Raw genomic sequence first — 25972 nt, forward strand, 5'->3', positions numbered from 1 at the left:
TAGATTCAGCTGCTTAGCAACAAATAGGATCTAAAGGTTGGGCACAATGCAGCAGGTTTATGATAGTCCATTAGGTTGAACTCCGAAGACCTGCAGCATTATGTAGTGTCTTAATTAAGTTTATCACATCTATTCTTCCTGTTTTGCTCTTGTATTTTTAACTGTTGAACATCGTTAAATTGGCAATTTTAGTCTATCCCTTTAATGAGTGTCTGAATTTAAAACAACCATTTCTGCATTAGCCATAAGGTAAGGAAAGCTGTTGATGAGTTTCTAAAATTCCAAGTGTTACTGTATCACATCACCTGGGGATAATAGCTCCAGCTCTCATAAACCTGTTTGTAGGTGGCTAAAGAACAAAAAATGTTGCTGTACTTCCAGTCCACCTCCCAGCCAAAGGCAGAAGAATTAGGATCTAATAGAGACTGTGCAATAAGACACTGGTTTCTGCATCAGCAGTTTGAGATGTGAACTTAAAGACGTAATAAACGTGAAAGCTGTGATATGTTGTAATCTCTCAAGAAAAGGAGTAGCTTCATGATACATAATGTCTGCATAATAAATAATTAAGATTCAATTATTTTTATGAAAGAGGCAGCAGAGGACAGGGGCAGAGCACCGATACACTGAATTCTTTAACATCAAAATGTATACTTTGAGAAGAGGTTACACATGAGTTGACAGCTAAGTACAATAACAATTCTGCTATTAAACATATGCAAAATTTTTGTTAATCAGTAGAGCTGTTGCAGAGCAAAGGGGACTCAGAGGAGGGGGGGGTGAAGGAGAAGGAAAAAAAAAGCAAATGCATTTGGGCAACTAATGTTTGCACTTCATATTTCATGAGCCAAACCACTAATTCAATTTTAACTTCTTATGAAGATTCATGTATATTTTTATTACCTCAGCAGGTAACAGAAACACAACAGAAACAGATTCTGAGAAAACAGAAACAATTTCTAAACCCCAGGAATATCACTGATCACCAGTAGCTGACAATACATTTAGGCTGTTCACGAGCGCTGAAATTCTTTCTGCTATTCTGAAGTAACTTTTAAGTAAGTGTCAATGCAACCATCCACTCGCATCCCCCAGGTCAAACATGCTCGCTGTAATCAGCAGGGGCAAGGAAGCCTCAGCTCCTCAGCTATCGGGTACAGGCATACAAACAGGCAATCTGGCACTCCTGCATGAAGGGGACAGACACGCCAGGGTACTGACTAGGAAAGTCTGCATAGAAGACACACATTCTTTCCATACAAACATCAGGGGACTCTGAGATTATGGTCCAAGCCAGTGCCACGCAACCCTGTAAAACCCAAACGTACCAGTGGGCATTCAAAGACCACATGCTACACAGGCAGCTGGACTACAGGTATGCAGAGATCTGGCAAAAGTGGATGCCCATGTCACAACAGAGACAAGTACAGAATACTCAAAAGACCATAGTAATTTACTACAGCCGTGAGATAATGCAAGATTGTTAAGTTTACTAACTAGGCATGTAATAAATGAATAATTTGCTTAAGCGGAATTGTGCGGTGGTCTATGTATTTAATTGGAGGATGCAAAAGAACTGACAGAAGGATATTTATAATACAAAAAAGACATTATATATACATATACACACATGGAATATATCTATATATATATCTATACAGATATATATAAATCAGTAAACTTGAATAGTGCCTTTATCAAAAGCATCTTAAGGAATTCAAAACATTTTACTACAACATTGACAAAATTTATTATCTTTTTGCTTTGGATGAGTTAAAGCAAACAGATTAAAGGTCTGATCTGAAACACCAAAGACATGTGAAACCCAAACCTAATAGTATCTTGGGTGACAGCAGCATCATCTGATAACATACCCACTGCACTGCCTATTAGCTGAATAATATTAAAAGGAGTCTAAATAAATCATTCCCACTCACAGCTTTGCAACAGCAGAAGATACATCAGTCTCAAAGAGACTTTCTAGCCATATATTCTATAGATTCTATTACAAATCGAGGATAGAAAAGATACAGCGAGAGGGCCTGCCCTAGGATAGAATGCCACTGAATATCAAATAGTATTTACAGTACAGTTATAGGATTATAGAACATTTCATAAATACAATTAATATGTGTACAAGGGCACATAAAGAGAAATTTATTTTCATGCTTTACAAAGTGAAAATAACCTGAACTAAAACTTACTGCAGAATTCCACAGCTGCTGGTGAGGAGCCTCCCTTCTCAACTGCCTGTACAAACCAATCCCCATCACAGGTCACCAGTGAAACACCCATGTTTTAAGCAGCAGCTACGAAGAATCTCAATAGACTCTGAATCTATGTACGAAACATGAAGTTTCAAAACATGGGTAAGGCATAGCATGTTGGAGAGTTGCGACAACATTTATGTATAACTAACTTTCTCAGAGAACTTGGACTGTAACACATTGCATTTTTGCAAGGAAATATATAACACTGCACCATATAGCTGGCAAAATCCAAACACTGTATATTACAACTTCTAACACAAGACAACAGAAAATGCCAGAAGCATCTACCAAATTCTAAACATGTGAGCTCTTCCTGTATTTGTTTCAAAATGGTAAAATAATATCTAATATTTTTGCTTTTATAGAACCATGATTCCTTTACAGGGCCTTTTTATTTTTTTTTTTAAAGAAAAAAACCACCACGTTGGCTAAAGACCACAGTGTTAAACAGGAATGTAACATCACAAAATGCAGGCAGAGGAGAAACATAGATAAAAAGGCAATTTTAACAGTCAGTTTAATGAAGACTTGACATTATTTGCTCTGCACATTTCACAAATGGTAAGGCAGGCTTGATTAAATTACCTTTGACCAGTAATATATTATACTTTACTCCAAGATAAGTAGACCAGTTTTACTGGGATACTTACTATGAAGGAGGATAGTCTTTACAGGTTTATTTACATGGAAAACAAACTTTTTTACATAATACAGAAAATGGAATAGTTATAGACTGCAGCCATTTTATAATATTTAAACTAAGTGAAATTAATCTTAAAAGCTATTCTATTTCAACAGCTGTGGAACAGGCAGACAGAACATGAACTCTTATTAAGCTATAAGCCCATTTCAATTAGAGAAAGTTACTACTTGCTTGAGAAAATAATTTTTCATAACCATCTTCTAACCATGATAAGCACTTCACAGTAGAGGGGTGAACTTTGATTAATAATTTCTCCTATGACAAAGTCCATTTAAGTAGTTTCCACACTGCCAACCCTCTTTATTTCAGTTCACTCCTCCTTCAGTTATGCCAATATAACTAGTTTTCTGGACCACAGTGGAAACTGGATCACTCAAATGAGCACACTTACAAGAAAGAAACCTCCAAACGCTAAACACCAAGCAGTTTTCTCACTGATCCAGTATTTAGCACAGTACTGTAGACAGTTGCACTGGCACAAAGAGACACTGAACTGGAACACAGAAAGAGAACAAGTGGTCAGAAGCACACAAGAATTTCTTAAACCAGCTTGGGTGAGAGAAGTAAACAAGTAACTGGTGTTTGCTGCGAGAACAACTATGAACATCAATTTAACAATGTTTAGATAGTCACAATGCCAGTGCAATGGCACAAACAATAATTTAAGAAAGCAGTGATGCACCATTATTAGATTATCAATTGGAATTCAATTCCAAAGGGGAAATTTACTAAAAATAGTGCATTTTCTTTACCACTCTGTTAGCTTCAGGAGAAAGGAGGAGAGAAAAATAATCCTTTCTGCCTCTCACCTCTAACTCCCAGTCTTGCCTCAAGGAAGTCGCTTGGAGGGTTACCCCCATCCCTGCTCCCAGTAACCTCACCAGGCTCAGTGCCCTCCCACTAGGGGACCTCATGGGATGCCTGCTCACCTCCTGCAGGACACCATCAAAACAGCCATGCAGAAGGCAGCAACACAGCTCAAAATTCCTAATTGTGTTCTAAATTGGGCTGTGGAAGACTGACCACTGAAACTGTACTGGTGGCTCAGTTAGACAAGTGTGTGGCACTTCCCACTGTCTGTGGAACTAGGAGGAAAACTGCTAAAGCCCAATGAAACTGGCCTTCACGACAATCTCAAAAGCCATAATTTATAATCCTTTCCCATTTCTATCTCAAACTTATAATAAACTGTTCTGAAATTTATTTTTCAAACTAAAAGTTCTACCTAAAGCAGAACTATACACACTTTACAGTTTGGTTGTAGTCAGAAAATTATACTAGATTTCAGAAAGTGTTTTTCCTACAGCTCTTTTCCTCTTCACAAGAGAATTGATGACAGGAGAGAAGCTGTTTTTGAGTGAGCAGTCCTTCTGCTTTGAGAGTACCAGCCACATGCTGCAGAGTTACTAATGTCAAATTCAATTACTACTTAAGAAATCTAGTTCTAATGCTTTATCACCTTACAATCATACTATAGCCAAGACTGACACTTTCTTGTTCCAAAGTTGAGAATTATGCCACTACCTCAGCAGGTGGAAACATTTCACCAGACAAATGGCTTAGTTTTTCCAACACTGTGAATAATCAGCCTAAATACAGTGAGAAGTGAGGATACAGCAACCTCTTTTAATTTTATTTTTCCTCTTCAAAAATGTATCAGAGAGCTTTATTAGTATAAAGCAGATTTTATATTTGGTCATTGCAAGGAAAAACTGCCATTAAAATTCTGCAGCAGAGCTTCATTTTCTAAAATTATTCAGTATATGTACAAATAGATAACAGGCATCATTTTAGGAAAAAAAATAATGATCACTATTTCCTATTTTGAGTACTTAGAGTACAAAGAACAGATAATAACATTCAAGTGATTTTTTTTTCACCTAACAACAATTCTCTTCTAAATTAAACAATTAACAATGCTGGAATAAATTAACATTTGAGAATAATTTCTCTGTATTCTGGGGAAACAAAACGTACAGAGAGGGAAACAGAAGACACGATTTTCTTAGTGTTAAAAAAAAAAAAAGGCAGGCACGTATTTACCCTAACAATCTCCTCTCAATTCTCTTAAGAGAATAGAATTTTCAAAATTTGCAGCTGCAAAATAAGTTTACTTAGTTTTTCATCTTTATTCCTCTACTAAACATAAACCAGATCACGATTTTGAAGCCCTCTACCTGCCTGTTCATCATCATCATCATCATCTGACTGCTGTTCTGAGTTTTGGGAACTACCATACTCATACTCAATGGGCTTTGGATTGTTGTAGGGGTAGCCATTGTCATCAAAAAACCTTCGGAAGGTGAACTCATAAAAAGCATGTTCAGGATGTTTTCCATTTTTGTACCACCCATTAAGTGTATCATTTCTGTTCCCTTCTTTATCATCATCACTCCACAATTTATCTGGATCAACTGGATCAAAGTTTGACGTATCCGTAGGATGAGCAATTTTGGGAATGTAGAAAGCAGACTGCCGCCGTAGATCGCTTGAAAAATCAATTGTCTTAAAAAACGGATGAGCTTTTATTTCATCTGCACCGTTTTTGCCTAAACGATCTTCTGGCCCGCGGCAGAGTTTAATAATAAGGTCGGAGGCCTCTGGACTCAGTTTAGCTTGAGATGGAATGTGAAGTGCAGTTTGCCAGTTGATAACCTTTAAAGAAAAAAGAGGTGTTATTCTGTTTACAATTTCATAAAAAGGAAAAAATATAGTGAAAATTAAAACAAAAACACAAACAAAACCAAACAGCCACAATGGAATTATTCAACACGTTTAAGTCTTTGCGCACTACAGAGGAGAAAATGTGAAACTGCTCTTTCAGAAACACAAGGAGTGTTTTGTCTGTAAATCTGGCAAAATCCAGGTAAAGTTTATTCACATTCCAGATTTAAACTAGAGTCTGGCGCAGAGCTCCCTTGCTGTAACCTAACAAAGATACCATAAAAACTAGTGCCTGGAACCTGAGATTATGCACAATCTTAAGAAGAGGGGAAGGTTGGTTTATTTTGGTTTATTTGATCCACTGGAAAGATGAACAGATTAAAAGTTTAAGGAAAAAAAAAACAAACAAACACATCAACAGTGCACTACATTTGAGCCAACTAATATGTTGCAAGCTGAATGCAGTTTTGCATTTTTGCATTTGCAACCTGCAGAAGATTGTCCTGGTGGTTTCTCTGAAACAGCTGTTTCTCAGGAAGGAAGACACCAGTGGCTTTAAGCTGCCAATGACCCTGAACAGCCAGGGTCATCTGCTGCTCCTCTGCCTTTGCATGCTGAGCACCTGCAGATACATTACCACAGGAAACCCTGTGCAGGTAAGCGGGCACAAAAACTAAGCAGTGGGAAAAGAACACCCAGATGCTGGAAGAGGAGAAGGAAAGAAAGTGGAAATAATAACTGGAATAGCTGCAGAAAGTGAAAGGGAACATCTGAGACCTGAAATGTGATTTTTAGTTGGTGTGTTTATTGTATGACCAGATAAAAGATAAGAACGTGATCCTTGAAGTCCCTTTACAAATTAAGTGCACTGCCACAGTAAAGTTCAAAATCTTGTTAGTTTGTAACATGCTTGCATAGAGCAGCACTTGCAAACAACACCTTTGATTCCATTACAAATTAGACAGACTATGTAAATTTCAAGCCTGCTTTTTCAGACTATTAATACAATGCTTTTAAAGTTACCTTCATTTGTGTTTCCAGTGGAGTTTGTGCCAGGAATGGAGGCTGCCCCACTAACATTTCAAAGAGAATCACTCCAACACTCCACCAGTCACACAACTGTGTGTAACCTGAAATGAAGGCAAAACAAGGTAGTCAAAGCCTTAGTATAATTTTAATCTTGTATTTCTAAGGAAAAAAAAAAAGTTTTACAAGAGAATTCTATTAAATACTTGTTTAAAATTTCCATATTACCAACCATTTATTTTTTGCGAAAATATTATACACTTGGGAAAAGTGGTGGTGTAAGGAAGATGAAGCAAACTGAATATACTTTGCAGCGAGATTACAGTACACAAATGCATTACCTGTTCGTAACAATACTTCTGGCGCAATATAGTTGGGTGTGCCAACAAGTGAATGGGCCAGACAGCGCTGATGCTGACGTGCAGCCCTGCGTTCAAGTGGCTTCAGCCGATCTCCACACCTACAATTTGCTGGGTCACCCCATTCACTGCTGAAATCCATACTGTCTTGACGTGCATGATCACCTGTAATTGAGTGAGAAAGATGCCAAAATTCAGGAAGATTACTTTAGTTCTTAACTAGTATGAAATTTTCTTTATAAGATCTCTTGTTATAAGACACAATCTGTTTCAACGCACAATTTGAGAGCTCAAAATATCATCAACGTCAGGACTTTGATGTTTTGCTTATGATACAAAATACCAACTTTTGAGGACATTGGTTTTTTAAGTTAATTTTTGACATAACTAAGAGAAAGTATCAAGTTTGATTTTTTGTTCAGTTTTTCTTAAACATAATCACATTGGAGGAAAAGGATGTATATTGTTCTTGCTCTTATATAAATAGAAAAAAAAAATTAAAGCATCAAAAAATAAAATCAGATTTTAAATCTTCAACTTCTCTCCAGAGACTGTGTAACAGTCTGGCCTAAGATACATTATATTTTTATAAAATACAAGTTGAAAGTACATTCAAATTTGGTTTTGAAGGTTATGTTTTTATTTTTTTTAAATTAAAACCAGGTTATTACAAAATCTGTATTTTACCACTGTCAGAACTGTGAAATTTTTTGCTATTTTTTTAACTGTTGTTTTAAGTAATCAAGTAGGATTTTTAAAAGCCTACTTAAACCTTTCTCAGAAGTCAATAGGTTACACTAGAAGGAAGTACAGGAGACACTCTGAACTCGCGGCAGAGTTTTCAAGAACAACTACATTTGAAACATCAGTCCTATCTTTAAAACAGAGTCAGGGTTGTTGCTTATGTAATTACCCTGCCACGACTGTGATTTTCTGTCTCCAAATTTCAGAAGCCACTAGTGGGACAAACTTAGAGCATTCCTTGTCCCTTACGCAATCAACGCTCACACTTAAAAACTCTCCCTAACTAAACGTTGCTTTCTGTAATTTGAGTGGTGTGCAGGCATATTTTTAGATGTGTTATAATTCAGAAAGGAAACAGCACAGTCATCTTTCTACTAATGTATTATTTAATTCTTTGCAAAGAATGACAAGTCAACAAAGTAACAAATAAACCTTTTATATTTCTCTTACCACTCTGGTAGTATTTTGAATCGTGGGTCCATCGAAAACCTGTACAGAGCCCGAAGTCAGTCAATTTAATATGACCATCACGGTCTATCAAGATATTGTCAGGTTTAATATCTCTGTGGATGAAGCCCATTTTATGAACACTTTCAACTGCACAAGTCAGTTCTGCTGTGTAGAACCGTGCCAGATTTTCTGGAAAGACACCCATTCTAATTAGGAGACTCATCATATCACCTCCTGGAATGTAGTCCATCACAAAGTACAAATTGTCCTTATCTTGGAATGAATAGTACAGGCGAACCACCCATTCATTATCTGCTTCTGCAAGGATATCCCGCTCAGCTTTAACATGAGCAACTTGATTTCTAAGCAGTACATCTTTTTTCCTCAGAGTTTTTGTTGCATATAAAGCATTAGTATCCACTTTTCTGGCTAGACAAACTTCTCCAAATGCACCAACTCCCAGGGTTTTAATTTTTACAAACATCGACTTGTCCATTTTAGCTCTTCTTAGTCGAATATAATTAGACTCTTTCTGGCACAACATTTTTCTCATTTGATCTCGGGCTTCTGGTGACAATCCAACCTGTGCAGCAAACAGAATTAAATCCAAAGAGTGAATAGTACTCTTAATTTGTGGTGCTGATCTTATAATGACAAGACTTAGGCAAAGCAAACCAAATACTTATATACAGCATGGGAAACAATACTTTAAGGGGCTTTGGTTTGCCTTTTAAAAAATGTATACATTAGGATTCTATGAAAGCATACAGGAGTGATACAAAACAAAACGTGATCACTTTCAACAGCAAAATGCATGAGGTGCCATGCACCAGGAGGTTCTTGAGAAGGGACTGTGTTCTCCAGGAGAGAAAGGGTAATTTAAAAACTACTGATAAAAACACTGCAGATAACACTTATCTGAGTAACTGTGCATCACCTGTCCCACCCTGATTCTCTTTACAAAGCTAAAGCAAGCCAAGAGGTGCCCAGAAGCAGTAAGTTGCTGAGGGCTAACTAAGGAGCTGCTGTGGGAAAGGCTTCCACTCCCTAGACTGGCTAGAGCAGAAGTCACTAACATCCTGACTGTGTCAGAGGAATTCCAGTTGCAGGAGGGACTATGTGTCCCTCTCACTCTCATACTTCCCTTCATAGCAACACAAACCAGACCCACATGGCACTCTTTCCCACCATCCACCCACACCAAGCACCTGCCTCTGCCACAAGCCAAGACCTGATCTTCCCTCTTATCGCATAACCCACCTGTTTCTAACAAGACATTGGTGACACTCTCTCTCCTGCTCTCCACTCTCTATACCAACCAGTTGAGCAGAGAAATTCCTTTGAAGTAGCCCACTTCCACCCACCATATCAGCTCTTGGCTCCCATCTATGTGCATACCCCTATCTTGACTGAACATCCACGGTGTTCTGCTCAATGCCACTAACATTCTGATAGCTGAAACACTCAAAGGCCCCATGTTACTCATCACCTACAGTGTGGAAACCCTTATCTACAAGAACCACTCTGAGCATTCTTGACATATTCCAACCCAGGTTCCTCCTAGTGTATTTTTGCTGGCTTCAACTCCTTTAAAGTGCCATTCAGAATCTTTAATTTGTTATACTCCTCTCTGTGAAACCACCTCCACATAGCTCATTCCTTCTTTTGTCTTCTGTCAGCATTTTCAAGATCTGATATACTTCTTTTTTCATAGCATCTCAATTAATTTATCTGCCTAGCTAGCCTGAAATCATTATCCTACAGCTATGATTTCCAAGTTCAACCTAAAGTATATTTTCTTATTTTGCCCTGGACATTGTGATCATAAAACTGAACCTGGCCAAACTGAATCCCTGCAAACATCACAACTGTTACTCAAGTGCTACTCTGCAAGTTTTCAGTTTCTTACTGTCAAATCTGATCAATTCTTGATACCAAAACTTGCTGCTTCCATGTCCTTAATGCTTCAATGTGTAAGACACTGTCTGGATAGCAGTACTCAAGACCACCATCAGGATTAGGTAACCACTAGTCTACGCCTGTATAAACTACATTTTAATAGATGACTTCTACTTTGCCTAACTTAAAACATAACTTGAAACACAATACAAGAGATGTGACTGAGAAAAAAGGCAAGGCAAAATATCAATTGGATATCACTCAGTATTTTAAAAATGCTTTCAGGATGCTATATGTCACCTATTAAAGAAAATACTGTTAGAACACAAACTTTCTTACAGGCATCATAACAAAAACAGATCCAAAGGAGATGCAACTAGGAAAATGCATACAAAATGCTCGTGTATCCAAACAAACTTCACAAGAAAGATAAATTCAGTAGCATTTAAATGGGGAAGGCTGTCTCAAATTTGAGAAACTATTTTTTGTTGACATCAGACAGGTAGTCAGGACTATTACTCCCTACTCTGAATCAAGAAAGTGTCTTTCTCAACACATTACTGCAGGAATACTCAGGCATTGTCTTCCAGGACAGAAACATCTCACTTTTCTGTGAATGAACGTGTAAGGCACACTTCAATGCAGGAGGGATTTTTGAAGACTTACAAATGTCAAGAAGACATTTGAAGACCTGACCCTATTAATGTTCAGAGAATGGTAGGCCACCTTCTCAAGTCCCATCCGAACCATGAAGTGTGCTTCAGTACAGCCTCACTTGCACACAAACTGAACCCCACTGATCAGTTAGAAAACTGGCAAAGAACATAATCTAGATGACAACAAAACCCTAGAAGGAGTGAGACCCAGTACAGTAATTAATCACGGCAAGATATACGAATAGTCTCCAAAACCGTGGTAGCTTTACCTTCTAGTACGTGCTCTCTAGTTGTTGCATCCTAACAGTTTTGTTACAAAAAACAGCCCAAGTACTACAATTTGTCACGTCTTTCACCAACCCATCTTCGCTTTTTCCTGTGCCATCCACTAAAACAAATGTTAATCATAAACTGATCGCACTCTGCTTTGCTGTATTTCCCTAGAGCTTTCCTCAGCTCCAGCATTTACCAAAAACCAGCCAGCATTATCAGCTGCACAAAAGTCATGCACATACACCTCCAACTATTTCTTGTCAATGCCAGACAGGAAAGCTTCTTGAATTGTTCTATGGTATCACACAATTTGCTTTCATTTCGCTCCCTTCTCATCTTGCGGTGCCTTAAATAATGACTTAAGTTTCTCTTTGCAACAAAAACATCTATCATAATTCATGGACAAATTCATATATCTAAATTAAGTATTTTTGAGGCAGTTTCATCCTATTCTCTAGGAAACCTGATAGGATAGAAATACATCACATATGCTAGAAATACAGCATCCTGTGAAGGTAGGTATTTCTGTAGGGATGCATTCTGCTATTTTTTTTCCCTTTCAAAATTCCTACCAAAGGGGAGAAAAATAAGGGATTCAATACTTGTTTAATCCCACTGAACTTCCCTTTCTTCTTCTCATGAAGACCCAAAATAAACTTCACTGTTGTGGGATTCCTCTCCTATAACCTCATGAAAAAGGAGAGGTCTGCTGCTGCGTAAGACCCCATTTTGCATCCTTCAGCCTGTATTTAAACATCTCAACTTCAAACCTAATACAAATATTATAAATTACATTTCATGTAAGAAAAGACATTTACTAGGGTGCTTTAAATGCACGGGAAAAATATCAAGAAAAGTTCTATTAGTGCTTTCATATAAGTAATACTTATGCTTGCAATACCATGGAACACAACACAGTAAGAAGGGAAAGTGAAGTTTGCAAATCAACATTAATTATAATCTTACATTTAGGTACTGAAAAGTAGTCAAAATAAATTCATGCTTAATTTTGATGCAGGATTGCATGCAAAGCCCTATAAAAAGGGATCATGCTATTCTTAATAAATACTGTTGCTCCAGAATCTTACTTGTCTACACAGGGATGGAGGCTACAGAGTTCAGGAAAGCTTCCCACACCTTAACAGTTTAAATCAGCTGTTAGTGGAAGTGAAAAGGAAAGAGAGAAGACTAAGAATAAAGATCTAGAAAGAGTTCCAGGAAGAAATCTTGCTAACATTTACATATTTGTGGTTAAGCAAACACTTATAAAACACTACAGCTTACAGTTAGAATTTTCAAAGAGTAAGAAAAGATGGATTTAAAAAACAGCAATTGAACAAAGTGGCATAAGCCAAACACATTATTTCACAGAATTAAAAGGTACATTACACTTCTGTCAAAATTTCAACTACAATTGTTAAGAAATATATATATAAAATACATCTCAAATTTCCATTTCTGCAAATCTTTATTTCATTACTTTTCACTATTTTCTCTTTTTCAAAAGACATATGTATACATCAGCTCCAGTTTTTACCCTTTTCATTTGGTTTAGTACAACACTGAAATCCTAAAAATAGACCACTGACTTCATGTAGCCACAAAGAAGTTGATTTTACATGTTTGTGTTGATGTCTGTTTTTTACTCATAGAATGGTTTGGGTTGGAAGGGACCTTATAGATCATGGGGTTCCAACCCCCACTGCCATGGGCAGTGTCACCTTCCACAGACCAGGCTGCTCAAAGCCCCACCCAGCCTGGCCTCGAACACTGCCAGGGATGGGGCATCCACAGCTTCTCTGGACAGCCTGTTCCAGTGCCTCACCACCCTCATGGTGAAGAATCACTATCCCTTTCAATCACCCCTTGTTTTAAATAGATACCCTTACAGCCTGGATTATAAAACACTTAGGCAAAAGTTACCACATCTCTTTCATTCTAAAAATCTAACTTTTAAATACTGGTTTTTTTTTAATTTGAACTTAAAAAACCCTATCGCTAGTGGAAACTAACTGCAGAATATAAAAGGTATCACTGTTTGGGTGACTATATAAACACACTAACCAGCCTACCAGTTGTCCCTGCTTTGCTTGTTCCTGCAGTATTTAAAAAAAAAAAATAAATATTGCGTACAACTCAAACATCAGGATTAACTAGAACCTGTAACAAAAAGTTACGAGCCCTTGAGTTAAATCTCAGTTCACGCAATAATTATTTTGCTGCTCCTGCCTTATCATACGTAAGCCAGATGAACTACATTTAGAGATGCAAAAATCGTACTTAAAAAATTTCTAAGACAACGAAGTATGTAAACAAAAGATCTAAGAACTTGCCACATCTCAAACACAAAAACTAATAATAGACTTCAATACTATAATATACCAGAATGTTCTATTTATCTCTACTATTTAAACATTCTACAATTAAGACATATTTCTTAAAATTAATACAGGAACAGTTCTAGGCATAAAATTAGAAAGAAAAACAGTTTACCCGCATCATTTCATTCTCTAGTTGTTTCTTCCGATGCAGGCGCTGCTGATGTGACTTCAGTATATTCTCCACATGTTGCTCCATGAAGAATTTAAAGGCTTGAGGGGAATAGCTTTGAATGCGAGACTCTCTTCTTTCTTCATCTTTCTTGTTTTTTCTAACAGGAACAGGTGATGTTGTAATTTGTTTCCTTTCCTTATCTGTTGAATCAACACATTCAAAATTCCTTTCAGTTTCATCCTCCTTGGATAAAACAGGTGGTTCCTCTTTGTTGAGCTTGGGTCCTGTCTCATACAGATTAACAGAGGGATTCTGGTGTAACAAGTGTTTTGGGTAAGGTGGTGGGGGACCCTGGTAATTTGGAGCCTCTGCAACAGGAGCCATAACTGCCATGTTTGTAGACGGACTCTCAGAGAAGGGAATAGGCTGAACAGTTTGCACTGGCTGTGGCATCCAGGAAGGGTGCGTGGGCGCTAAGGCAGTCTGTAGCTCTGGTTTTAACACCCGCATGCTTTTCACCGGTTGCTGAATGGGAGCTGGCGTTATAGCCGTTACTGTTGTAGCCGAAGGCTGAGAGCTGCTAGAGTGACTCTGCCTGTTGCCATGATGGTTGTTGAAAGAATTTGACCGCACGGGAACACTGGGTTGCCATGTGGGTATGTCATGCCCATTGCCAGGTGATGACTGTGGTTGCACAGGGGAAGGCTGTGACCAGGACGCAGGTATTCCAGCTACATTTGTATTATAAAGTTCCAAGTTGTGACTATTTCTATTTGGCACCATCATTGCCTGAGGAAGATTCCCATTGGTGTATACTGAAGGAGGAGCAGATCCTCCTGCCTGCATCTGTAGTGCTGTGGGACTTTGCCTGTTAGTTGGATTCATGGGGTATGGGGGTGGCTGGCGACTCACTGAGTTCCCAGACACCACGTTCTGGTGAACTATGAATTCTGCCTGACAACTGCCATTTTGCATTCCAGCTCTTCCTGAGGGAAAACTGAATTTGCTGTTGGCAGAACTCTGCATGATGATTGGTTGCCTGCCAATGGGGACAGCGCTCATACCTCTCTGACCCTGCGTGGAAGAACTGATGGGTGGAGGATTCATAGGTGGAGGTGGATAACCATCCTGCCATGCTCCTGGTGGCACTGGAGAAATACGGGAGATCACATACTCCATGTTTCCAGAGTAACGCTTTGTCTGAGAGTTTGGCTCCCAGGAAGGAGGTGGAGGAGTAGTTCCCCTTGGAGGGGGTGTCTGTCCTCGAGGAGGTGGAGGAGGAGGAGTGACGCTCCTGATCTGTGGTAGAGGTGGGGGATTCACTCTTTGTCCATTGCCAGGATGAGCCTGAGCAAACGCTGCAATGCCAGATCCAGATAATGGCCTTCCTACGTCAGGCTGAGAGCTGGGACTTTCTGAGCGATAAACTACAGCATCTCCCAGGGAAGGGCCATGCCGCTGAGGAACCAAAGACTCCTTAGAACCCTTCCAGCTCTGCTTGCGGTTAACTGATTGTTGTACAGTCCCTGCTTTTACAAGAAGAAGACACAGCATTTATACTATTAGAAATTATTTCTATTTATGGCTTTGAATATTTTATTCTTCTGCATTAATTACTACTGAAATCGGATGGGAATTCTCCGACACAGCATAATCCACTGTGCTTCACATGAAAATTTTATCTGTCTAGTAATACAAAGCATGCTGAGGTTAATATGCTCAGTACACAGTATAAGGAAAAAAAAAGCTATGAAATTATAGTATCAGAGCTTTTAGAAATCAATTTTCTGAAGATGCCTTTTGCTTCAGTTACAGATGCACTCAATTTTTAATGGAAACCAATAATATGCAAAATTATTAGGCATACTATATATTTTTAATCATGCATACAAGCAACTCTCAGAAGAGATGTTCAGTACAAACACAAAAAAAACAATAGCACAGAAAAACAGGCTTAATCATGTTGTTATGCCTTCCAGTTTAACACTTATAATAAATGAAGTGTTCTTAAACTAAAACTTAACTGAATGCTGTAAAAATCGAACAGCCCGCTTACACCCTTGTATGCATACAGTTCAACCAAAATTGTTATACTCCTTGCATGTGAAACTGATTAAGTACTTCAATTTTAAAGTTATGTCTTTATGGGTAACAGTGTTGCATAGAAGCAAGAATTAAAACTGTATAAAACTTACAGAGCCAAACTCTACAAATATTTACAGATGTTATTTTGCATCATATAAACAAAATAATATGCAAGGATCTGACAGCACATGCAGTCTTACCATGCTTTTTTATAATGTTATTACTGTGAACACAGTACTGTAACTGCTGCAAGTCACTGTATCTTCAGTAATGTGTTAATTACTATATCTATGCAAGTAACAATGAAAATCACAGCTATATTACGCCATTAAGCCAACAGCTTCATACAAGCACTGACTAACCGTGCTTCACAGACTAAATTAAAATCATGCTGCATTTTGCTACTCTTAACTACTAATTCTTCCTCGTACCTATATGGTTGATTTAAAATGTAACTTTACAGGGCTAGCAGCTCAGCGCTCAACTTCAGTCAAATAGAAGTTCAGTATTGTGCTGCATCTGAAAGTTACTGTTTTTGTTTAGGTGTATGCTACTAAAACCTGGTAAAAAAAAAATTGAGATGTATTAAAAATGTGCTTGTGTGTGTTGAGCGCAACAACAGCAAGTAGCTAAATTCTGACTCTGTTGCTACTAAAGCTATAGGCTGTCCCCTAACTTTTATAAAAACAAAGTCTGCCTTAAGGCAGACCACACCAACAAAATCTGGAACCAAGCAGAAAATTAAGTATAGAGGGGGATCTTGAAACAGGACATCCTAAAATACAAATATTGTAGCCATATGATTTATAAATATACACACACATATACAAATAACATATATACACGAGTACACATACATACTGTACTGTTGTGTGGGAGAGTGTGTGAAAAGAGACAAAAAATTAAAATAAAATTTCATTGCTCACAACTGACTTGTAAATTGCACCTGACACTGAGAACAAAATATGGGCATCACACTAATGAGGGACAAAAATTACTGAAATGAGATCTTAATGCCATTCCTTGTATAAAATACTTACATACAATACTAAAACCATGCAGTTATAAAAAGAAATGTTTAAGAAATTCATGTCAAATGCACCTATCTTTCAGAAGAATTACATGATACAGCATTATATTTAAGAGCAAAAAACTGTATCTCAACATCTTTTCCATTCCATTGTGAGCACATGAACGAGGAATTTGCTATTTTACATCTTTCACCTATAAGAATACACCCAGTGAGTTACTGAGTTACCATGGATACACCTACCTGGTGGTTTCATACCTGTGTTTACAGGTCTTGCTGCTGCTGCAACCATCTGTTCCCGACGAGGATCCTGGTAGCTCATTTTACTTATAAATTCAATGGCAGCTTCTATACTGCGGTTGTTAGTTTGTCTAAGAGCTTGTATAACCATATCCTAAAGAGAAAATTATATAAAAAAATGAATTACAAGAAAATGACGAATATATTAAAAATCACAGTTATTTAGCCAAATATACTCCAGTAATTTTACTGAAGTATATAACTGACTTCTCCCAAACAATTCAAAACTAATTTTAAATTGTTTTCTCCACAACAGATCCTCCAAAACACTAATACAGTCCGGATCTTCAGGAAAAAAAAAAGCTGATGTGTTGAAGCATTGTAGTTTGATATAAATCTTGTCACTTTGTTATTCGTACAAACGGTTTGCTTATACACACTACCCAGGTAACATCTAGTTACATGATGCCCAGAGGTCCCTTCCAAACTAAGTCATTCTATGAAAAATACCCAATGTAAAATTCAGAAGTTTGGCTTTTGCTCATTTTCCTTCAACTCAGCATGACTTTTTGTCAACAAATATCCATTAGTTTCTACCTAAGAATTCTTCATGATGAAGACAACATTACCACAAAAGTAACAGAATTTCTGCCAATAGATTTAGGCCCTGTGTTCTCAGAAGTCCAAACAAGTTTCGATCTGATGGCCAATCCCAGCTCTGTCAATGGAAAATGCACTATGGACCAGTGGTTTTTCCACTAACTTGCACAAGACCAAGCTCAGGCAAAAGGCAGAATTTCAGAGGTAGCTAAAAGTCAGGCACTGCACAGGATTGTTACAGCTCAGCCTGAAACAAATCCACAGCATAACTCCACGTAATTAAGCACAACATCTTCAGTGATTTGTTACAGACATACTTTGTCATATCGAAAAAATCATTTCAGTTCACATTATATTTGAACAGGTTACCTACATACTACAGCATTCACCTCCTACTAAAAATCAATGGGCCATCAAAGAGGGCCCAGATGGGAAGCAGTCAGTATCAATGTCAAATTCAAACCCACATTTATACTTTCACCATGCCTGTGTATATTTTTAACACTACAAACATACAATATTACAAACAGCCTTTGGAAACAATAACTAAATCAGGTTAATAGAGCAGAACCTTAAAAAAGGATTTTAAAATAAATACATAAAAGGTCTCTGCAATGCCTACAGACCAGCTGACATTGTTGGAAAAAGCAGATACAACTTTTCATCTCATAGCTCCTTCATGACAGTTATGTCTGCGAAGACTTCTACTATTATAAACAAGACTGATCTGTTGCAAAACATACCTTTTCAGCACCAGTATGCTATTTGATTATTGTGCAAGCAGAAGGTTATGTCGTCCAGAACATTTAATTTCCAATTTGGATACACTTTTACAGGACCCATCGTTCATTTCTACCTATCAATTCTAATTTTCTTGTTAATTAGTTTCAACCCCAAATTTACTGTCTTTTTAGCAAATAATTATACAATATATAAACCTAAACTTACAAGTTCACATCACCAAGCCATAAAGATGCATACACGTTGAAAGTACAGAACCAGTAATATTTTAAGAGATTAAATTTGGTTCCCCCTCCAATAACTAGAGCACCTGAGTAAGAGCCAAAGGATCTCTCTCCCGCCTAACTGAAGAACAAACACCTTGGTCACTTATTTAACATGAAGTATTCAATGTCTTGAAGAGTATCACCTTACACAGAACATACAATGACTGCACTTGAATCCTATTAATAATAAGCAACAGAGATTTCCTATAAGCTATTTAGGGTGGTTTGTTCTTTTTTTTAAAAAAACCCAAACATAACGAACTATTCTCCCATAATTACTATACATATATGTATTACTATCTACATGTATGTTATACATACACACAGGCCTACATATACCTGACACTGACAGTCTTACAGCTGAACAGATAGATAAACATCTAAGTAATATCTACGACTTGAGGGGTGGGAAGAATTACCAGAACATTGATGACATCCAATATGATAATAACAACAACAACAAAATAATAAAAAGGTAAAATTAGCCGCTTACAGCTGGCCAACACATCCCAGCTATGACCCAGTCCATAAAACAATCTCATCTCAAAATGCATTCTCATTTCATTCCTACTTGCTATCTTGAATAACCCCCAAGAAAAATGCTTTCCTATTTCAGCTATATCTGTTCCTGGTGGTGTTCACGAGCCAATGCCATATGGACTATTGTGGCAACACAACTGTGAGTTAACACATGGTAGAAATGGCTGATGCTGGCACCATGCCTGAGAAAAGGCATGTGTCCTGGGAATTCTCAGCTCTATCTAAGAACAAAGGGTAGGAGCAAAAGGCTTCAAGATAAAGGATCCAACAAAAATACTAACTCAAGATACCTTACTAGCTTATTTTTCAGCCACATATCATTCCTCAGTTTGTAAAAATGACTGCAGTGTCAATCCATAAAAATGGATCTGAGAACCAATCTACTTAAAACAAACAAACAACAAACAAAAAAACCCACCAGCCAAAACAACACCAACACCAACAAAAAAAAACAAACAGAAAAAATTCCACAAACACACAACAATCAAAAAAAACCCCACCACAACCTCAGGAACAAACCACAGACCAGAAGCAAAGTATTACAAAATAATTTATCATTGTAAAATTCTTTCATTCTTACTGAAAACACCGCCTGGGCTGTGTATCTGAGTGAGCGAAAGGAACATGTAAAACCACAATCACCACCTGACACTGACATGTTGCTGAAGAAAAGCCAGGTGGTAGTTTTGGAGAAGCTTCCTCTTAGTAGAGGTAGATCTCTCCATAAATATCAAAGCATCACAGCCAGTAGAACTCCTGAGCTGGTCACTACTGCAAGCAGTGCTCTCCTGCAAAGGCAATCCCTGTTGTAGTAACAGGGCCTTTTTCTTTGGAAAGATGACTGGTTTGCTTTTTTGCTTAAACTTGCTTTTGTACTCAGGTTTACAGAGAAGGCCTGAAAATTACAGGTGTAATCTACTTCCATGTGCAAGTCCCAGTAAAAACATAGAAGCTATAAGTGTACTAATTTTTTATTCCTGGAAACCACTTTTCAGACTCCTTTCACTTATTAAAATGAATGAATGGAAATAGGATTAGTCAATAATTAAAAAAACAAAACAAACCAAAAAAAACCAACCAAAAAAAACCCCCAAAAAACCCCGAACAATTTAGTTCCCTGTTGTTATAATGAAAATAACAGCAGAATAATTACTTATTGCCAAGGTTTTCAAGAGTCTTGACATTTTTGTCTTGAGAGCATACCACAGAGAAGATATTCTCCAACTGGATCTGTCATGTACCTTGTTATTTTATCTCTATCCGACAAAGCGTGTAAAGTACAGATAGCCAAATTTATTTCTCCACAGAATTTGAGTTTGTATACACCATAGGTGTAAAAAGCTCATTAAAATTCATTTCCAAAATATGTGGTACTCTCTTTCAATTTAGAACGGCCATACTTTATCAATCTATTTTAACTGAGCACAATCCAAAATTCCATTGAGTGTCAGAGGCAAAATTGTCATCCATTATTAGCAGTTTCACTACATCCTAACTAGAAACGTATCAGATTTTGAAGAAGCTATTTTGCTTATCATATGCTTTTCAAACATTCCATGATTAACACCTCCTCTGACACGTACTAATAGTTTTACAGTTAGCAGAACACCATATCTTGAAAATAAAATACTTCACCTCATCAAAGCCAGCAGCTTGTAAGTCTTGCAGCATTTGTCGATTAACTTCTGATGTTCCTTTGACAGCTGAGGTTGGTTCGTTTGCAAAAGGCAGAAGCGAGTTTCTTATCTCCTGCAAAACTTTATGATATGTTACAAATTTGGGGGGATTTCGGCCTTGTCTAGGATCTTCAGATAACATTTTGCCCATGCTGAGATCGGCTTTAGCAGCATCTGAGGGTTTAGGTAAATTCCTGAGGCTCTCTCGTATTTCCTGTAGCATCTGCTGGCTGCTGCCAGTATAGTTACTGGCAGGAAAAGTCTTAGGCCTCATTTGTCTATAACCTTCTGGCTTCTCACTTCTCTTCATGAAAACATCTATATATGCAACCTCCACCAAGGACTTGCACACACCAAAATTCAAGGAAGACTGGCTGGTTGTTTGAGAACTTGTGAAAGCAGGGGCTCTTCACCGTTAAATCGTGGTTCCTGTAGTGCAGGAGTGCGTCACAACCCAAAACTGCTATCCTGTTAACAAAACAGAGAAAATCCTATTATATGTACAGCAGCGAAAGAGTTCACAATGTAGCACTGGTGGCACTGAAACGCTCACACGCAGCACTGTCTTCACAGTTATTAAAAACATGCCAAGCAACTTCTTCAGACTCAACCTAAATTACAAACTGTGCCGGGCTTTTAACAGTCCGTTAACAAGAACACGTTTTAGGTGCCTCAAGTCCAAACAGTCCTGAATTGCAAAGGATGTGGACAGAGCAAAGAGGGACGTGGTGTGGTGGACAAGGCTTCCAAGAGCAGATACAAACTGCTGTGTGCGCTGCAGCATCCCTACACCTCTCTGCTGGTGCTGTCTCTGTTCACCACTCACATTCTCTCCATCAACACTTTCACAGCTCAGGGTGCCAACTCTGCTACTCAGCTAGAGTAAGGACCAGATATTTGAGCTGTTCAACAATTCTGACATCAAGCTCCACTAACAGATGGAAGTGAGAAGTACAAAGTACACCAGTGAGAGTATATAATTACCACGATTTTATCCATCCTTTAGCAGTCGCATATGTACAAAGTAAATACCTGCCTAGTTCATCGCATGCAACTTTATGATTTCTTGTACCATTTGCCACTTAAACCTGTTTAAGGGTTCGGTTTCCTAAGGCTGTCACAGTCTCTTAGTTTGAGTCTCCTTGGACAAGTCCTCGTCAATAGTTAAGTAATTTTAAAATTTAGTTTACATGAAGGAATATGAAAGCAGAGGAAAGAAAACAAATAAAACATAATTGAACTTTTTTACTGTAAAATTGTTTAACAACTCCAGCATCAAATGCACTGAAAGCATAGCTGTGACATGTGGTAAGGGAAACAGAATTTTCTGCCAAAACCAAATTAATAATGTTTGCATTTTGAAGGTGCTAACTCATCAGGGAAGAACCCTATGCCTGCAGAGAACTCAAATCTCTGCATTTGTGCTGTGCACTCATTAGTACTGTAAGGCTGTAACTGTTATGGCTCAACTCAAACTGTTCCTTTACTATAACACGTCTAACAGCAATACCAATACTGAAATGTTCTTTCTTACTTGTTTCTGTTTCTCCAAGTGTTAAAAATTTGCATTCCTAGTTTTCTGAAGGATTATTTTTGAGGATTCAGGTGTCTGCAGGCATCTTTTGTCTCTTAAAGCAGCATGTAGGTGTTTCTCTTTTTAGACATGAATTAAACAGATGTCTAAGTTTCACACAGTCTACAAAAAGTCACTCTTTCGTCATCCAGGATACTCAAGCACATATATGCTCAAGGATATATGCTACTAATGCTTGAGAGAATCATCACCTCCAGGAAAGTGAAATGTCCAGCATAAACTCATCCCAAAACATAGGACAACCAGGCCAGATATTTTAGAGGCTTAGTGATCTGGATTACTTGTTCCAACCCAGTCAGAATTAGGAGTAATCACTAGTCCACCACTGGCAGGGTAAGCTAGATAAAACAGTTGGTATTGATCTTGTTTCAGACAAATACCAATGAGAGAAGAAATGTCCATACACAACTTATTCCTTTTAACAAGTCCCAAAAGCCTGGAATTCAGGAGAAATTCTACATCTACATATTTTACCATTGTTTCACCTACTATTTCAATATGCACTTTATGGTTACATCACAGGTGGCTGAGATATAACAAATATATATTTTTTATATATATATATATATAACAAATATAACACCCCTCAGAGAAATCAATGTTAAATTAACAGACACTAAAACCATAAATGAGGAGACCTAGAGCCTACCACTGGGGCGGGGGGGTGTGGGGTGTCGGAAGTCAGCTTGTGCTCCAACCTCTTTAGATGGAAGACTGAGAGAATTGCATTTCTTTCTAAAGTGCTTTGAGAACTTTAAGACAAGGGATGCTGTGAGTGTTTGATGGCTATTATTTTGCTGGCAACTGTAGTATAACAGGATATGGACTGAGCAGTCTTGGAAAATAAAGCTGCACTTTCGCACAATTTTTTTGCAGAAGCAGAGCTTTACCAGTGTAAACCAGACAGTCCACTTATCTCCCACCACTTACTAGCACCAGCATAATTATTCGTAAGGCCACACAGAGTGAATCAAGCTGAGGGACTTACCCAGATGAATAGTAGGGGCTTTTTTTTGGTGGGTTGTTTCTTTTAGCAGCAGTGCTGGCTAATAGCAGTTGATGTGTATGTGACACTACAGTCTTAATTGTCCAGAATCCAAATTAAATTGGTCCTCCAGTTTAATGAAGTACAAGAAAGCAAGTATTACCATTGACTACCGTTCAACGTGCTTTACATATAAACCTCGAAATTCAAAAGTCGCCTCCTCTTACAGACATTCACACATAATTTAAAGCAAGAAAGTTTTGCCTGCTCGGTAAGAAACCTACCTCAATTTTGTACTTCTAACTAGCAAACACTAACTGTGTTCAAGGGAACTGACATCTATTCTCCCTTGCAGTTTTGTATCATTAAAAGTAAATGACAGATCTATTTGCTAATGTGGTTATTTCCACTGATGAAGTTCGCCGCTTCCCTAAAGCAGTTGAAGTATTTTTCCTGTCTTCTCAACATATGGGGACAAAGTATATTCCTCTACAGGTTGAAACTGTACAGGAAAAAAAAAAAAATTACTTGTCTTTTTACAGTGTAATCATGAAAGATTACACTTAAAAACAAGCATTTGAATGAAAACACATGCATGCAACTGTCAATGAGTTCCAAGTTTTTCCGGGGGAAAAAAATACACCGCTTTGTAATAGCTCTGTAACATTTCTTATCTCCAAAAGTTTTAAGCATACTTTTAAATACTCATGTTTCCAATTAAGTGTTGATTGCCACATATTAATCTATTTTGGTTTGCTGTCATGTACCTGTTCTTATAACTTATTTTATACATCATCACAACACTTTATTGCTAGGAAAAGAAAAAAATCAAGAATTTGGGAGATATAAAACTAAATTTGTAGTAGCTTGTTTCAAGCTGACAAAAGGAAGCTGCTTTTCAGATAACAAGTCACTGAGTCATAAAGTAATCTGCCAAAGGATGCATTTCAAATGCTAAAAGTTTCCATAGGATGAGGAAAAATCTGAACCCTGACATTAGCAAATAAACACAAGCACGTATGTTCAGCGAAGACTGAGCTGCAAACGACCAAAGGCTGGCTGAACACTGGGAACATTGTGCCTTCAGTCTGCTTGTTTCCGTTCTTACACTCTGCTATCTCCTTTACCAGGATACAGCTCTTAGAATCACAGAACAGAATCATAGAATCATTTTAGCTGGAAGAGATCTTCAGGATCATCGAGTCAAACATAACCTCTTCTCACGTACAAATGTACTCTTAGTTATTCTCGGCGGCAGTAGCAGCAGTTATTTGCAGAGCATGCAAGAGTGATCTTTATGGCTACCGGCAGGACAGCCACCGAGGACCAAAGTGTAAGCTGCACTGGCAGGTACCAAGGTAACTCCTGCAGCACAGCAGGACCCGGCGCCTCAAGGACCACCCGGCCCAGGAGGCTCCCGGCACCGGGAGGAGCGCTGGGCACATCACAACCACCAACACCCCGACCCTGACTCCGGCGGCGGGACACCTGCCGCCCAGCCAGCCCCAGGCCGCGCCCCGAGGCCGCTCTTGTGCGGCGCTGTCTCCCCGCACCGCCCAAGCCCCGGCCGCAGCGGCGGCGGTTGGGCCCTTGTGCCGTGTCCGGGCGCGGGTCCCCCCGCCCCTCCCGAGGAGCCGTTCCCCGGCGAGAAGAAGCCGCCTGCGGAGGCACCAACCCCCAGCGGGGCACCAGAGCCGACACCGTCTTCCGCGGCCGCGTTCCGCCCGCTCCCGACGAGGCGAGAAGAGCCCCAGGATCCGCCGGTCGGCCGTCGCGGAGAGGGCTCGTTGTCGTCCCCGCGCTGCAGCCGCGCCTCGGCCTCCCGCCCCCAACCCGCCGCGGCACAACCGACCTACCTGCGGCGAGAAGGCGGCGGCGGCAGTGCCCCGAGCCCGGGCGTGGACGCACGGAGCTCGGCTCGGCCCCGCCCGCGCAGCGACAACCGCCGCGGCCCTCCGCGATGCCGGCAGCGGCTCCTCGGTCCCTCCGCCAGCGCCTGCCGCCGCCGCCACGGGCCTCTCAGTTCGGCGCCGCCATTTTGTCGGTGTCTCCGCCGCGGAGGGCTTCCCGGATATGGGCAGCTCCCAGCCTGCCCTGCGCGCACAGCGCTCCCCCCGCAGCCCCGACCCGGATGGAGCCCGGCAGCACAGGGGCGCTCTCCGCGGCCCCCGCCCCGGGCACGGAGCCCCACGAAGCCCACACGGATCCTCCCCCCCGCCAGGCTGCAGGCGCTGCTTCTTCCTTCCGCGGCAGCGCCGCGATCGAGGGATAAATACCGATTTTCTAAGGGGAAAAAAGGCTTTGCCGAGCCTCCGTGATCCAATTAACGCCTGAAGGAAGGACTCATTGCGGACCGGCGTGCCCAAGTTACCAGGGAGGAAAACCCATCACTTATCCCTCGGAGATGCACCTCGACCGTTTCTCTTCTCAGGCAGAACGTTGCATTTCGAAGTAAGTTCTTCTTGGCAACTCCGTGCGCTCCTTCCTGAAGAGAGGAGAGCCCTGTCCCCAGCAGGGATCCAGAGCAGGTAAGGTTTCCTTATCGCAAGCGATCAAGAACACAGTTTTCCTTGACGTGGAAGTAAAGTGCACTCTAACGCGGTTTTGATGGAAAATGCCATATAAAACCTTGTAGCTTAATGTGCTGCTGCCCAAGTCCTGAGGTTTCCTTCCATCTT

General features: G+C 39.4%; 1 protein-coding gene across 5 annotated transcripts; it reads right to left on the reverse strand.

Moving 5' to 3' along the window:
* Nucleotides 1-1534: 1534 nt before the first annotated feature.
* Nucleotides 1535-25935, reverse strand: LATS1 (large tumor suppressor kinase 1). 5 transcript variants are annotated; one of them, XM_082047240.1, is made up of 9 exons: nt 25151-25933; nt 20675-21183; nt 16896-17046; nt 14602-15066; nt 13538-13737; nt 8217-8799; nt 7005-7187; nt 6661-6767; nt 1535-5628 (listed from the first exon to the last, which is right to left on the reverse strand). In XM_082047240.1, the coding sequence occupies exons 2-9, from the start codon at nt 21023-21025 to the stop codon at nt 5113-5115; spliced, it is 2556 nt and encodes an 851-aa protein (XP_081903366.1). In that variant the 5' UTR covers nt 21026-21183; nt 25151-25933; the 3' UTR covers nt 1535-5112. The 5 variants fall into 5 exon arrangements, with proteins under 5 accessions (XP_081903366.1, XP_081903365.1, XP_081903364.1 ...); XM_082047239.1 differs by having other exon boundaries at nt 13538-15063; nt 16911-17046; nt 25151-25935; XM_082047238.1 differs by having other exon boundaries at nt 13538-15066; nt 16911-17046; nt 25151-25935.
* Between the last annotated feature and the right edge of the window lie 37 nt (nt 25936-25972).

Source organism: Streptopelia decaocto (assembly GCF_964273445.1).
Source record: "Streptopelia decaocto genome assembly, chromosome: 3".
In the NCBI taxonomy this organism is placed as follows: domain Eukaryota; kingdom Metazoa; phylum Chordata; class Aves; order Columbiformes; family Columbidae; genus Streptopelia; species Streptopelia decaocto.